Consider the following 15,554-nt stretch of genomic DNA (forward strand, 5'->3'; position numbering starts at 1 on the left):
TGTAAAGGTAACTGGGGTGCTCAGGACCATCAGCTACCCAAACCCCAGCCCTCTGGAATACCACTCCCCTTCCGCCCCTCACTTGGTCCTTTTGGCTGGGGCAGACACCTAGCTGGTCTGTTCCTGTGAAGACACCTTATCCTGAGCCATTCTAGAGGAGCCACTCCACTGAGAGCAGCGAACAACTAGCTGGTTTGTTCCCGTGAAGACACCATATCCTGAGTCATCCTAGAGGAACCACTGCACTCAAGAGCAGCAGGATTTCAGGATTCCAGAGGCGGCCTGAGTCCCAGGAGTTCTTCCACCCAGGGGCTCAGGATCACAGGATCACAGCGACATCTGAACCCTGAGGAGTTCTGATGCAAGCAAGATAACTGGAAAGACAGACTCCCAGTCAGACTCAGTGAGTGCAGGTAACACTAGAGTTGACCAGATGGCGAAAGGGAAGTGCAAGAACATAAGCAACAGAAACCAAAGTTACTTGGCATCATCAGAACCCAGTTCTCCCACCATAGAAAGTCCTGGATACCCCATTACACGGGAAAAGCAGGATTCAGAATTAAAATCATTTCTCATGATGATGATAGAGGACTTTAAGAAGGACATAAATAACTCCCTTAAACAAATACAGGAGAACACAGGTAAACAGGTAGAAGCCCTTAAAGAGGAAACAAAAATCCCTTAAAGAATTACAATAGAAACAACCAAACAGGTGAAGGAATTAAACAAAACCATCCAGGATCTAAAAATGGAAGTAGAAACAATAAAGACATCTCAAAGGGAGACTACCCTGGAGATAGAAAACCTAGGAAAGAGAGCAGGAGTCATAGATGCTTCACTAACAGAATACAAGAGATAGGAGAGAGAATCTCAGGTGCAGAAGATACCATGAAAAACATTGACATAACTGTCAAAGAAAATGCAAAATGCATAAAGCTCCTAACCCAAAACATCCAGGAAATCCAGGACACAATGAGAAGACCAAACCTAAGGATAATAGGTATAGATGAGAGTGAAGATTCCTAACTTAAAGGGCCAATAAATATCTTCAACAAAATTATAGAGAAAAACTTTCCTAACCTAAAGAAAGAGATGTCCATGAATATACAAGAACTCCAAATAGACTAGACCAGAAAAGAAATTCCTCCCATCACAAAATAATCAAAACATCAAATGCACAAAACAAAGAAAAAATACTAAAAGCAGTAAGGGAAAAAGGTCAAGTAACATATAAAGGCAGACCTATAAGAATTAAACCAGACTTCTCACCAGAGACTGTAAAAGCCAGAAGATCCTGGACTGATATCATACAGACCCTAAGAGAACACAAATGCTAGCCCAAACTACTATACCCAGCAAAACTCTCAATCACTATTGATGGAGAAACCAAGGTATTCCATGACAAAACCAAATTTATGCAATATCTTCCCACAAATCCAGCACTTCAAAGAATAATTGATGGAAAACTCCAACACAAGGAGAGAAACTACAACCTAGAAAAAGCAAGGAAGTAATCTTCCAACAACCCCCAAAGAAGATAGCTACACAAACATACTTCCACTTCTAATAACAAAAATAACAGGAAACAGTCATTTTCCCTTAATATCAATGGACTCAATTCTCTAATAAAAAGACATAGACTATCAGACTGGATACATAAATAGGACCCAGAATTTTGCTGCAATCAGGAAACACACCTCAGTGACAAAAACAAACACTACCTCAGAGTAAAAGGATGGAAAACAATTTTCAAGCAAATGGTCCCAAGAAACAAGCTGGAATAGCCATTCTAATATCAAATAAAATCAACTTTCAACCAAAGGTAATCAAAAAAGATAAGGAAGGACACTTCATACTCATCAAAGGAAAAACCTACCAAGAGGACCTCTCAATTCTGAACATCTATGCTCCAAATGCAAGGACACCCACATACATAAACTTTACTAAAGCTCAAAGCACACATTGCACCTCACACAATAATAGTGGGGGATTTCAGCACCCCACTCTCAGCAATGGACAGATCATGGCAACAGAAATTAAACAAAGACACAGTGAAATTAACAGAAGTTATGAACCAAATGGATTTAACGGATATCTATAGAACATTTCATCCTAAAACAAAAGAATATACCTTTTTCTCAGCACCTCATGGAACCTTCTCCAAAATAGACCATATAATTGATCACAAAACAGGCCTCAACAGATACAAAAAGGTTGAAATAATCCCTTGCAACCTATCAGATCACCACAGACTAAGGCTGGTCTTTAATAATGACAAAAACAATGGAAAGCCCACATACACGTGGAAACTGAACAATGCTCTACTCAGTGATGACTTGGTCAAGGAAGAAATAAAGAAATTAAAAGACTTTTTAGAATTTAATGAAAATGAGAACACATCATACCAAAACTTCTGGGACTCCATGAAAGCAGTGCTAAGAGGAAAACTCATAGCTCTAAGTGCCTACAAAAAGAAACTGGAGAGAGCATACACTAACAACTTGACAGCACACCTGAAAGCTCTAGAACAAAAAGAAGCAAATACTCCCAAGAGGAGTAGATGGCAGGAAATAATCACACTCAGGGCTGAAATCAACCAAGTAGAAACAACGATACAGAATATCAACAAAACCAGGAGCTGGTTCTTTGAGAAAATCCAACACGATAGATAAACCCTATAACCAGAGGGCATAGAGGCAGTATCCAAATTAATATAATCAGAACTGAAAAGGGAGACATAACAACAGAAACTGAGGAAATTAAAAAAATCATCAGATCCTACTACAAAGGCCTATACTCAACAACACTGGAAAATCTGGATGAAATGGACAATTTTCTAGATAGATACCAGGTACCAAAGTCAAATTAGGAGCAGGTAAACCATCTAAATAGTCCCATAACCCCTAAAGAAATAGCAGCAGTCATTAACAGTCTCCCCACCAAAAAAAAGCCCACGACCAGATGGTTTTAGTGTTGAATTCTATCAGATCTTTGGGGAAGACCTAATACTAATTCTCTTCAAACAATTCCACAAAATAGAAACAGAAGGAACACTACCCAATTTGTTCTATGAAACTACAATCACACTCATACCTAATTCTCTCAAAGACCCAACAAAGAAAGAGAACTTCAGACCAATCTCCCTTATGAATATTGATGCAAAAATACTCAATAAAATTCTCGCAAACCAAATCCAAGAACACATCAAAACAGTCATCCATCATGATCAGGTAGGCTTTATCCCAGGAATGCAGGGATGGTTCAGTATTTGGAAATCCATCAATGTAATCCACTATAAAACAAACTCAAATTATAAAGCCACATGATCATCTCACTAGATGCTGAGAAAGCATTTGACAAAATTCAACATCCCTTCATGTTAAAAGTCTTGGAAAGATCAGGAATTCAAGAGATCCATACCTAAACATAGTAAAAGCAATATACAGCAAACCAGTAGCCAACATCAAACGAAATGGAGAGAAACTTGTAGCAATCCCACTAAAATCAGGGACTAGACAAGGCTGCCCACTCTCTCCCTACCTATTCAATATAGTACTGGAAGTCCTAGCCAGAGCAATTAGACAACAAAAGGAAGTCAAAGGGATAAAAAATAGGAAAGAAGTCAAAGTTTCACTATTTGCAGATGACATGATAGTATACTTAAGTGGCCCTAAAACTTTCACCAGAGAACTCCTGAACCTGATAAACAACTTCAGCAAAGTGGCCAGATATAAAATCAACTCAAACAAATCAGTAGCCTTCCTCTACTTGAAGGATAAACAGGCTGAAAAAGAAATTAGGGAAATGATACCCTTCAAAATAGTCACAAATAATATCATATACCTTGGTGTGAATCTAACCAAGCAAGTGAAAGATCTGTATGACAAGAACTTCAAGTCTCTGAAGAAAGAAATCGAAGAAGATCTCAGAAGATGGAAAGATCTCCCATGCTTTTGGATTGGCAGGATTAATATAGTAAGAATGGCCATCTTGTCAAAAGCAATGTACAGGTTCAGTGCAATCCCCATCTAAATTCCAAATCAATTCTTTGTAGAGATAGAAAGAGCAATTTGCAAATTCATTTGGAATAACAAAAAACCCAGGATAGTGAGAACTATTCTCGACAGTATAAGAACTTCTGGGGCAATCACCATCCCCTGACCTCAAGCTGTACTACAGAGTAATAGTGACAAAAACTCCATGATATTGGTACAGAGACAGGTAGGTTGATTAATGGAATAGAACTGAAGATCCAGAAATGAACCTGCACACCTATGGTCACTTGATCTTTGACAAAGGAGCTAAAACCATCCAGTAGAAAAGGACAGCATTTTTAGCAAATGGTGCTGGTTCAACTGGAGTACAGCATGTAGAAGAATGCAAATTGATCCATTCTTATCTCCTTGTACAAAGCTCAAGTCCAAGTGGATAAAGGTCCTTCACATAAAACCAGATACACTGAAACTAATAGAAGAGAAGGTGGGGAAGACTCTCTAATACCTAGACACAGGGGAAAAGTTCCTGAACAGAACACCAGTGACTTATGTTCTAAGATCAAAAATTGACACATGGGACCTCATTAAATTGCAAAGTTTCTGTAAGGCAAAGGACACTGTCAGTAGGACAAAACAGCAACCAACAGATTGAGAAAAGATCTTCACCAATCCCACATCTGATAGAGGGCTAATATCCAATATATACAAAGAACTCAAAAATTAGACTTCAGACAATCAAATAACCCTATTAAAAACGGGATACAGAGCTAAACAAAGAATTCTCAACTCAGGAAACTCAAATGGCTAAGAAGCACCTAAACAAATGTTCAATATTCTTAGTTATCAGGGAAATGCAAATCAAAACTACTCTGAAATTCCACCTCATACCAGTCAGAATGGCTAAGATCAAAAATTCAGGTGATAGTAGATGCTGGCGAGCGTGTGGAGAAAGAGGAACACTCCTCTATTGTTGGTGGGATTGCAAGCTGGGGCAACCTCTGTGGAAATCAGTCTGGTGGTTCCTCAGACAATTGGACATAGCATTACCCGAGGACCCAGCTATACCACTCCTGGGCATATACCCAGAAGATGCTCCAACATATAACAAGGACACATGCTCCACTATGTTCGTAGCAGCCTTATTTATAATAGCCAGGAGCTGGAAAGAATCCAGATGTCCTTCAGCAGAGGAATGGATACAGAAAATGTGGTACATTTACACAATGGAGTATTACTGAGCTATTAAAAACAATGAATTTGAGAAATTCTTAGTCAAATGGGTGGAACTAGAAAATATTCTGTGTGAGGTAACCCAATCATTAAAGAACACACATGGTTTGCACTCACTGATAATTGAATATTAGTCCAAAATTCGCAATACCCAAGATTCAACTCACATACCACATGAAACTCATGAAGAAGAAAGATCAAATGTGGGTGCTTCGGTTCTTCTTATAAGGAGTAACAAAATACTCAAGGGAGCAAATGTGGAGACAAAAGTGTGGGACATAAACTGAAGGAAGGGCCGTTTGGAGACCATTCCACCTGGGTATCCATCCCATGTGCAGTCACCAAAGACTGATGTGGATGTCAGGGAGTGCATGCTGACAGGATCCTGATCTAGCTGTCTCCTTAGAGGTCGGCCAGAGTCTGACATATTCAGAGGCAGATGCTCACAGCTAACCATTGATCTGATCATGGATTCCCAATGGAGGAGTTAGAGTGAAGACTGAAGGAGCTGAAAGTGTTTGTGGCCCCATGAGGAGAGCAACAATACCAACCAACCAGAGCTCCCAGGGTCTAAACCACCAGCCTGGGAGCACTTAGGGAGGGACCCATGACTCCAGCTGTATATGTAAGGGAGGATGGCCTTGTTGGGCATAGGTGGGAGAGGAGATCCTTGGTCCCATGAAGGCTGGACACCGAGTGTGGAGGAATTGGAGGGTGGGGAGGTGGGAGTGGGCGGGTACTTGGGGACACATCCTCATAGAAGCGGGGATGGGATAGGGGATTCCTGGGCCGGGGGGGGGGTTGGGGTGGGGAGGGACGGGGTAAGGGCATAACATGTGAAATGTAAATAAAATATCCAATAAAAAAAAAAAGAAGGAAGGCCCACCTGGATGTGGGTGGCATAAAAAAAATATAAAGGTAAAAGTTCACATTTAAGCAGGTTTTAGTGGGCTTTTTTTCTTTTCTTTTTCTTATTTAGACAGTAATTCAGCATTTAGTGAAAAAGTCCTCTATTGGTTTATCTAGGTACCTCGGAGGTCCCAGGTCAAAGTCTAAGCATGCCCAGCTCCGACTAGGATGTCTTTTTGCCTTATCACTTCTCTTTGTCCTCACATGGACTTTCCTGTGATTGCACAGTGTTGAGGGGGCTCTTTGCTACCTCTTTATATACATTGTTTAAGGGTTACTTGCTTATTTTATGTGCAGGTTAGTGTAGGCAGTGTGAGCATTTCAGAGTGCATGTCGGGGTCAGAGGACAACATGTAGGAGTTGGTTCTTTCCTTCTGTGGTGTGGGTCCCAGGGATTGAACCAGGTCATCAGGGTTGGCAGCACCTGCCTTTACCTGTTGAGTCATATTGTCAGCCCTGAATGTCTTTTTATTGGTATACAAATCTCTGCTATGTTAGGGCCTTACTCCCAGGATCTCTTGTGACTGTAATTCCTAGCCTCTCCATCTCTAAATATAGCCTTTTTTGGGGGTTTGGTTTCCACATGTGAATTTGGGGGAAGGGGAACAAACAGTTTATAATGTAGCTCTCTAGTCAGGATTTGATATATGATTTTAGTTAATCTGTCACATGTTGGATTAGTTTAGTACCATGTATACTTCATGGAGTTGTAGTAAATAAAATGATATATTATTGTAAATAATGAGAGATTATATTAGTCATTAATCTTTTAAATATTAGGCCACTCTGACAATAATAAAGTGTTCATTAAAGTTAGAGAAAGTCACCAGTGAAGCACAGCTTTCTAGACATGATCAGCTTTCCTCGCTCACAATCCCTGTCCTCTGTTCTAGGATTGTCCCTGCACTCTGACTTCTGATCTGAGAAGATTTTAATTTAGATGAAGAATAGACTTTTACTTTGCTAAAATACCAGATTGCTTAAGTACTAGATCCCAGAAAGTTTATTCTAGTGGACGCATCCCCTGTGTTCAGGAGCATGACCCATGTGAGGCTGGAGAGACACTTAGCAGTTAAGAATGATTGTTGTTCTTACAAAGACTAGAGATCTGTTCCCAGACCCCATGGCGGATGTTCACAACCATCCGTAGCTCCAGCTCGAGGGAATCTTGATGCCATCTTCAGGCTTTCCCAGTAACTCACACTCATGTACACATACCACACATGGACACATAATTTAAAATAAAGTGTTTGGAAAAGGTGATAAATTTAATTTGTCTTTTAAATGGAGGCAAAAAGATCTATTTTCTTATCTGAAAGAAGGAGTAAGCCACTTACTGTAACCATAGCTGTTGTACAAGTATTGATGAGATACTTGAGAGCACTTATAGAATTGCAGGATTTCATTCACTGTTCTCTTTTGAATACTATGTAATATAGCTATCGCCACATTTGTAAAGGGCTGACAGTCTTAATTTGAATTACTAGCTTATGTGAAAATATTTTTAGATTAAATTTTAGACCTATTTTTTTTCAGTTCTTGGTTTGAATCCATGCCATATGCATTCTAAGCATCTGTTCTAACACTGAGCTGTAACCTCAGTCCTCCATTTAAAAATAATTAGTAGATATCTATTGAAATTTCTAAATACTTTTTGAGATATTAATTAGATGCTAATTTCTTTAAAGTACTGCTATAATTTTTTTTTTTTTTTTTTTTTTTTTTTTTTTTTAAAGACTCATTTATTTATTTTATGTATTCACCATTGCTCTCTTCAGACACACCAGAAGAGGGCATCAGAGCCCATTAAAGATGGTTGTGAGCCACCATGTGGTTGCTGGGACTTGAACTCAGGACCTCTAGAAGAGCAGTCAGTGCTCTTAACCGCTGAGCCATCTCTCCAGCCTGCTATAATTTTTAAACAAATCATTTTATATGATTTTTGGCTGTGTGTATGTGTGTACCTCATGTGTTCCTGGTAACTCAGGAAGCCAAAAGAGGGCATTGGATCCCCTGGGACTGGAGTTACAGATTGTTAAGAGCAGCCATGTGGATGTTGGGAGCCAAATTTGGGTCCTTTAGAAGAGCAGCCAGTGTTCTTAACTGTTGAGAAGTCTTTTCAGCCTGATCCTTAAATTTTAAATTTTAATCAACTACAAAAATGTTTAAGAAAAAAAGTTATTAGAAGTTTATATAATGCTGTTATCTTAAATGTGGTTGAATATAAAATGATGTAAGTTGTTACATAACTTTTATATTTTCATTGCAGGATTAAAAAATTTTATCTTTAGATTTGATATAGATGACTATTTTGTTTGTGGGGGCAGGGACGGGGGAGTAGAGACTTTGACGATGAGTTTCCTTATAGCCCTCAGTGGCCTAGAACTCGCTATGTAGATCAAGCTGGCCTCTAAGTAAGAGGTCTGTGTGCCTTTGCCTTCTCAGTGCTAGGATTAAGGGTGTGCCTACCACACCCGGCTTCGATGTGTTTACTTTTGTGCAGTATGAAGCAGTTGTTTCAGTTTATCTTCCAGTACATTCAGTTTTCAGTTCTAGATAGGGAGGATTTCATCAGCTTCTACTCTGTAAAGAGTGGTAACCTTTCACAACTTAGGGTGACCCCGTCTAAATGTATCACTGTTGTGAGCATCTCTGTGGAGGAGATCTGATACCAGTCACCTTATCCTTCATTCTGGGGTTTCCATTGAGTGGAAAGGGATAAACACCATCCTTACTTAGGTAGCATGATCTCATTTCTTCATTCTCTGCGAGAAATAGATTGCTCACCTAGATTTGGACTGGCTTGAGCACTACAAGATTCAGCCATGTGTTTTTGCTGAATTGGAGTTTTATGTGAAACAATTTTCTTTCTGATCAACAATTAAGACTTTATCTGAGCTAAAACGCTTACTTGGGATGCTTTCTAGTTAACTGATTTTGCTATTAGTTTGAGACATGTTTTGTCATAGATAGGATGAGATCTTTGGTCTTGAAGTTGCCCTTATGTGTACTGTACCTGTTGAATGATGATCCTTCTCCTTCAGAGAAGAGACAGACTCCAGCGCATAGACCTAAGTGTTCAAAGCTAATGAAGCTGCTGTGACGACAGGAAGAGTAGAACAAATGAAGGCCTACGTATGTGATTGTACATATGTGATTGCACATATGTGATTGCACATATGTGATTGTACATATGCGATTGTACATATGTGGTTATGTTGTTTTCCCTTCAGCATTTCACAATATAGTTCACTTTATCCAGTATTTTTAGCCTTGCAAGGGATATATGTTGTCACAGAATTACAAATTATTCACGCCTGAAAGACTTGTTGTAGACTGCTAGTGACTATGACTCTGATGTGAAAACTCTCCTCCTTTAGGTTTATGTAAAACTATTCTGTTTTGAAATCAGTACTAATTGTCATTTTTTTCTCTCACAGCTTCATATTCTCCAATTCAGCCTCATTCTTTAATCAAACATCAACAGATTCCTCTTCATTCACCACCTCCTAAAGTTTCCCATCATCAGCTGATATTACAACAGCAACAGCAGCAAATTCAGCCAATCACCCTTCAGAGTCCAAGTCAAGAGCCACCCCCGTCCCAGCACTGTGTCCCACTCCCAAACCATGGCCTTTCTCCGGCTCCCAGTAATGCCCAGACCCAGCATTGCTCCCCAATTCAGAGCCATCCCCCACCTTTAACTGTGTCTCCTAATCAGGCGCAATCTGCACAGCAGTCTGTGGTGGTGTCTCCTCCCCCACCTCACTCCCCAAGTCAGTCTCCTACTATAATTATCCATCCACAAGCACTTGTCCAGCCACACCCTCTTGTGTCTTCAGCTCTTCAAACAGGGCCAAATTTGCAGCAGGCGACTGCTGATCAGGTACAGTCCACAGCACAGCTGAATCTTCCATCCCATCTTCCACTGCCAGCATCCCCTGTTGTACACATTGGCCCTGTCCAGCAGTCTGCCTTGGTGTCCCCTGGTCAGCAGATAGTGTCCCCAACATCACACCAGCAATATTCAACTCTACAGTCATCTCCAATTCCAATCGCAACCCCTCCACAGATGTCGGCATCTCCTCCAGCTCAGCTCCCACCACTGCCCTTGCAGTCTATGCAGTCTTTACAAGTGCAGCCTGAAATTCTGTCCCAGGGCCAGGTTTTGGTGCAGAATGCTTTGGTGTCAGAAGAGGAGCTACCTGCTGCAGAAGCTTTGGTCCAGTTGCCATTTCAGACTCTTCCTCCTCCACAGACTGTTGCGGTAAATCTACAAGTACAGCCGCCGGCACCTGTTGATCCACCAGTGGTAAGCCCTCGGCAGCTCTTTGACTTTCTTGCTGAACTGAACGTAAATCTGTTCCTCCCACACTATGCTATACTGCTAAGTCTCAATGCCTATGATTTTTTAAGCTTGTATTTTTCCTGTGTCAGATTCTGACAATGTATTGTATGAGCAAAGGAAAAACTGTCATTTGTTGTGGTATGGTTGCATGCTTTAAATTTGTGATGGTTATTAAAGTCCCTCGTTAATTTATTACTATTTAAACAAACCCATCTGCTATCTTTACAGAGTTGATTTTTTTTCCCCAAGGGAATGCATTTGAACCAGTGTCATCTGCACAAAGTTTTTTCTCTTAAGGTGATTATCCTTCATAGCTCCCTTCCTTCTGTTGGCTTGTATGTTCTTAAACGCATGGTTTATCTAGCTAACCTTTTGGTTGTATGCACTCAGAAGTCCTGGGTCTTGAGCATCTTTTCTTTGATGGAAGAGGTATGATTGTATGATATAACTTTTCTGATGAAATTATATTTTGTAATTAAAACTGTTAAGAACTTTATTCTACAGTAGAGTTCAACTTTGTAAAAAACAACTGACTTTAAAATTTCTATTCTAAGCGAAAATATATACTTAAATTAGTTCTCAGTTAAAAGGCTAAAAGCTTGAGTTTCTGACTTTGATATGGAGAATGAAAGAAGTGTAACACATGGAGTAAAAGTTTTGAGTAATTGGATTTCAGTGGAGTGTATCAGGATGAACCTCTAGAAAGAGTCACATGGTGCCTAAAAAGTACCTTGAAAGTATTTTTCTGTTTCAAAATTTTCTCTGAAGGACTTACTGAAACTTATAAGATGGTTTATACAAAAATTGAGATAAGTTCTTTATGAATTTAATCAGAATGACTAAATTCAGTTTCTCACTGAGAAAAACAATTTTTCTAAAAGGAAGTTTTGTGTCAAACTTTGAAAATAACTCAGTGTCAGACATGGTTTGATGCTCTTGTTATCCCAGTTCTTGGGAAACTACAGCAAGAAGATCATCAGTTTGGGTCATCCTGGACTGTCCAGTAAGTTCAAAAGCAGCCCTGGTTACAGAGTTCCCACAGAGTAGATTTAATTAACGGTGACCTCAGGAAGGAAAGGAGCTACCCTCTCTTCATTAGTAGAGACATTTGACTCTTAGACTCAGTCTTATCCTGAGTGATCTTAATAGGCTCAGAGCTGCTTCTCAGTCCTACCTCTTACTACCCTGGAAAGCCAGAGCCCAAGAGAAACAAGGATTAGATAAGCTAACCATTTAATTATGCCTCTGTATTTTCTTTTAATGCGTTTTTAGAGCACTTAAACAGGTTTTGCCTTAAAGATGTAGCTCAGTGGTAGAAGGCCTGTTTAGCATGTGTCAGACCCTGGTTCATCCCCACTACTGCCAGAACAAAACCATTAAAAATGAGGAAAATATATAGGAAAAATACAGTACTTTCAAAAAAATCAAATATAATTTAATTTTCTCAACATTTAGTTGTGTTTGGTTTTCAACAAGTAAATAATAAAGTTTCTATAATCCATATTTAAAAAAATTTTTTTATAAGAGGACTTTGGGTCAACATATTTAGGGTAGAATTGCCAAAAAATAAAACATTTTAAATATTAAGTTAGAAATATTATTGGATTTTGCTGATTTTGCCCTCTGTTATGAAAACAAGGCCACTGACTTTTCTGGAAGGTTCCTCTGTTGCTGTCTGCCTGCTAGTTTCCTTTCCATTCTTTTCACGTCAGCTGTTGATTAAGTGGCTGTTTTGTTGTTGTTGCTTTTTTTTATTCATCAAAACCACGCTTTATTATTTCAAGTACTTATTTCTTTCTAATAAGATAAAAACATTTGAATGAAAAAGATGAATTATCAAACTAAGTATGTTTTCAGAAAAGATTTCTAAAAAAGAAATCGATTTTTTTTAAAAGTTGAGATTTAGATATAAATAAACCTGTTGAGGGTAGATAATTTAGAACTAATAAACAAATGTTCCTCAGTTTATTTAGGAAAGGGAGGCAGATGGGAATATGGACTTTACTGAGGTAAGTTTGGTGACCTTCGTTATATTTAGAATAGTTATAGTTCTGAGTTAAATAGAACTTGTGCAAGTTTGTAATGATCTTGTGAGCGAAACCTCCAGTTAACTGCCTTTCTCAGTACTTTAGTTGTGTTTAGATGGTGTTTGGGCTGATTGTACCAGATATGTGTGGCAAATTTCTTTTGCCTACTTTATTTACCTGTTAACTTGTTTTCCTTTATGTGGGAGGTTGTGAAGAGATCTCTATATTCAACCTCATCTTAAGAATGCAAACTATTTTATAGTGTTCCTTGATGGAAATTTGAAAAACAATGCTATTCATGAAGCCTTTTATTTTTTAAAAAAAAATAGTTTTCAAAAACCATAATTCTGTTCATGGTCAAGCTTTGATTGCGTAAAAGATGCTACTGTAAGTAGCTGTTTAGCAGTGCATGGCAGGGTCAAGGGTAGAGAGAGCTGTGGCAGCTTAGTAGTCATGTTCTTTGTAGGGACTGTGTAGTCTATTAAAGGGAATGTAATGGTTTACACCAGACTCCTCAATAAAGCCGGTTGTCTGCTTCGGCTACCCGTCCTGTACAGAGCTGGCGCTGTGCTACTCGGTACCAGGAAGGTCTACTTTATGTGTGCTGATTGTCCTCTTTGTTAACCCCTAGTCATTTGGGGCACTGACTTATTCTATGCTGACCTTTACCCTCATATTAAGCACTGCTGTTACCATGAACAGACAGACACTAGTGACCATCCACTGTGTGGTATACAAGTGACAGTGACTGCTTCCACTTGTGATGTTAGGCTTGTGGTGAAACCGTTTTCTAGTTTATGGGTTGTGAAGAAGTATCTTACAAAACAATGTTGCCTATTTAGAACTTGATTTGGATAATAGTTCAAGATAGCATGTTAGATATAAAATGACTCTAGTGGAATTTTAGAAGGAATTTTTTTGGGGGGGGGTTCATGTGTGTTTGTTTTTTTTCTTGCTGCTGTTTCCATGGGGTCTTGCTGTGTGCCCAGGCTGGCTGTGAGCTCAGTATTCTGTTCCAGGCTTCTAAATGCTAGAATTACAAGGCTGTACCACCATTCCTGGGCAGATGTGTTACTTCATTCTAAATAGATGCTTAGATAGGTGTTTGTTTTTAAACTAGTATTACTTATTGTCATGTATATCTTCATAAATGAAACTTCATAGAACTTTACATGGTTTACGCCAGATTCAGAGATCTTGATTATTTCCATATTAAATTCTACACACCTAAAATTATCAAACATTTTCAGCAATTTAACTAAAAATACAATATTGGATGTCACTTGAAGTGTTCAGTTTTTTTTTATTTTGTTAAGATTTGTTATAGTTTTAATTAGTTAAATCTTTTTTAAAAAAAGCCTCATCCTTTGTAAATTTAAGTGAAAGCTTTGGCACACAGAAGAACACGAGCTGCTTTACAGCTTTGTGTTCGTAGAGGATTGACTTTCATAAATCCCGAGCAGTCAGAGTCCTTCATCTACGAATTCCCAGAGGCATGCTGAAACTTACTTCTTAGGTTTAACAAAGTATTAGCTGAGTCATTTTGTTCTAATTTCATGGCTCCCTCTCTGTGATTTTGATGTCACAGTACTTCAGGAAATCTTCACACTTGGATAAAAGGGACTAAACCTTCCATGGGAACCAAAAATAGATCCTGTATAGCTTAGGGTGTGTGTACTGTGTTAGAGAAAGATGTTTTCTGCATATATCATACTAGCTTCTAAGAGCTCACTTGATTCCTAAATACAACAGAAAGGGAATAAAAATATCATTGCTGGCTTTCCTGTGGTTTCATAGACAGTAATTTTCATAACTTAGTTTTTAATAATGAGTAATATAAGTATAATTTCCTTGCATACAATTTCCTTGGCAATATATTGGCCTGATATACATTATTTTGGAAGTTTACTTAGAATGTAAAAAGCACTAGCACCTCTTTGATTCATGACAGGTAGAAATGAACAGAAGTGATGGTATTTTTGAAATAGTTATTTGATTATGTAAAGCAAAATACCTTTTTTTTTTTATTCGAAAAAATTTGTTCAGATGTGGCCAGTATCATTTTGGAAAGCTTACCTAGCTGGCCCATAGCTTGCTGTCTGTGACACACCATAAGGTCTTATAAAACATTCTTATGAGTGCTTCCAAACTTCCAAAGTTCTCCTTTCAAGTTGTCAGCATTGTCATTTGCTTTGCTTTTAAATTGAATGCATTTAGAATTAAAACTTCTAAAATTCAGAATACCTCATTAAATGTATTTTTGGAAATATTTCAAGGTAGTATGGCTTGTCATTTCAGGTTTATCAAGTAGAAGATGTGTGTGAGGAGGAAATGCCAGAGGAGTCCGATGAGTGTGCAAGGATGGACCGGACCCCCCCACCCCCCACCTTGTCTCCAGCAGCGATCACTGTGGGGAGAGGAGAGGATTTGACAGCCGAACATCCATTGTTAGGTGAGGAGATACAAAATATACAAGATTCTATTTGATAGATGTAAGTAATAAGAAATTTAAAATGTATAAAGAATATTGTCTTATTAAAGAATAAAAATTGCTTGTTTCTTGGAAAATTCTTTAATAGCAGTGGAAAGTTATTGTTTTATAAAACTTTTAGCACCACCCAAAGTAAACATGATGTTTTAAGCATTATAGTTATTAGTGGCTTATACAGATGTGTTTCATGTGTCTATTCACATTCCTGTGTTAGCTGTTTCTTATTTAAAAATTAGAATAAGAGACTGGGGAGATGGCCCAGGATGTAAAGCACTTGTTGCTCAAGTATGAGGACCAGAGTTCAAATCCCCAGAGTCCACATAAATCTAGGTACAATAGCATATACCTATAATCCCATGTTCCCATAGTTAGAGGAGTGATGAGACAGGAGAATATCCAGGAACTTGAGGGCCAGATACCCTGATGTATATATCAGCAAATAACAAAAACATCTGTCTAAAAATAAGTAGAGTCAGAGATGCACATCCAGGGTTGTCCTCTGACCGTCACACGTGCTTTTATGTATGTGTTTGCACACACACACACACACACAC

General features: G+C 38.7%; 1 protein-coding gene across 9 annotated transcripts in view; it reads left to right on the top strand.

The window, feature by feature from the left end:
* The window catches only part of Phc3 (polyhomeotic homolog 3), a 79,897-nt gene that overhangs the window by 30,244 nt on the left and 34,099 nt on the right, over positions 1-15,554 (top strand). For 7 of the 9 annotated variants that reach the window (XM_028764632.1, XM_028764622.1, XM_028764659.1 and 4 more), the window contains 3 exons: positions 9,575-10,446; positions 10,732-10,779; positions 14,808-14,961. In XM_028764632.1, the coding sequence (XP_028620465.1) occupies positions 9,575-10,446; positions 10,732-10,779; positions 14,808-14,961 (1,074 nt within the window). The remainder of the gene's footprint in view (positions 1-9,574; positions 10,447-10,731; positions 10,780-14,807; positions 14,962-15,554) is intronic. The other 2 variants (XM_028764651.1, XM_028764668.1) reach the window with 1 other exon arrangement.

Source organism: Grammomys surdaster, unplaced genomic scaffold (genome assembly GCF_004785775.1).
Source record: "Grammomys surdaster isolate TR1022 unplaced genomic scaffold, NIH_TR_1.0 62, whole genome shotgun sequence".
In the NCBI taxonomy this organism is placed as follows: Eukaryota; Metazoa; Chordata; class Mammalia; order Rodentia; family Muridae; genus Grammomys; species Grammomys surdaster.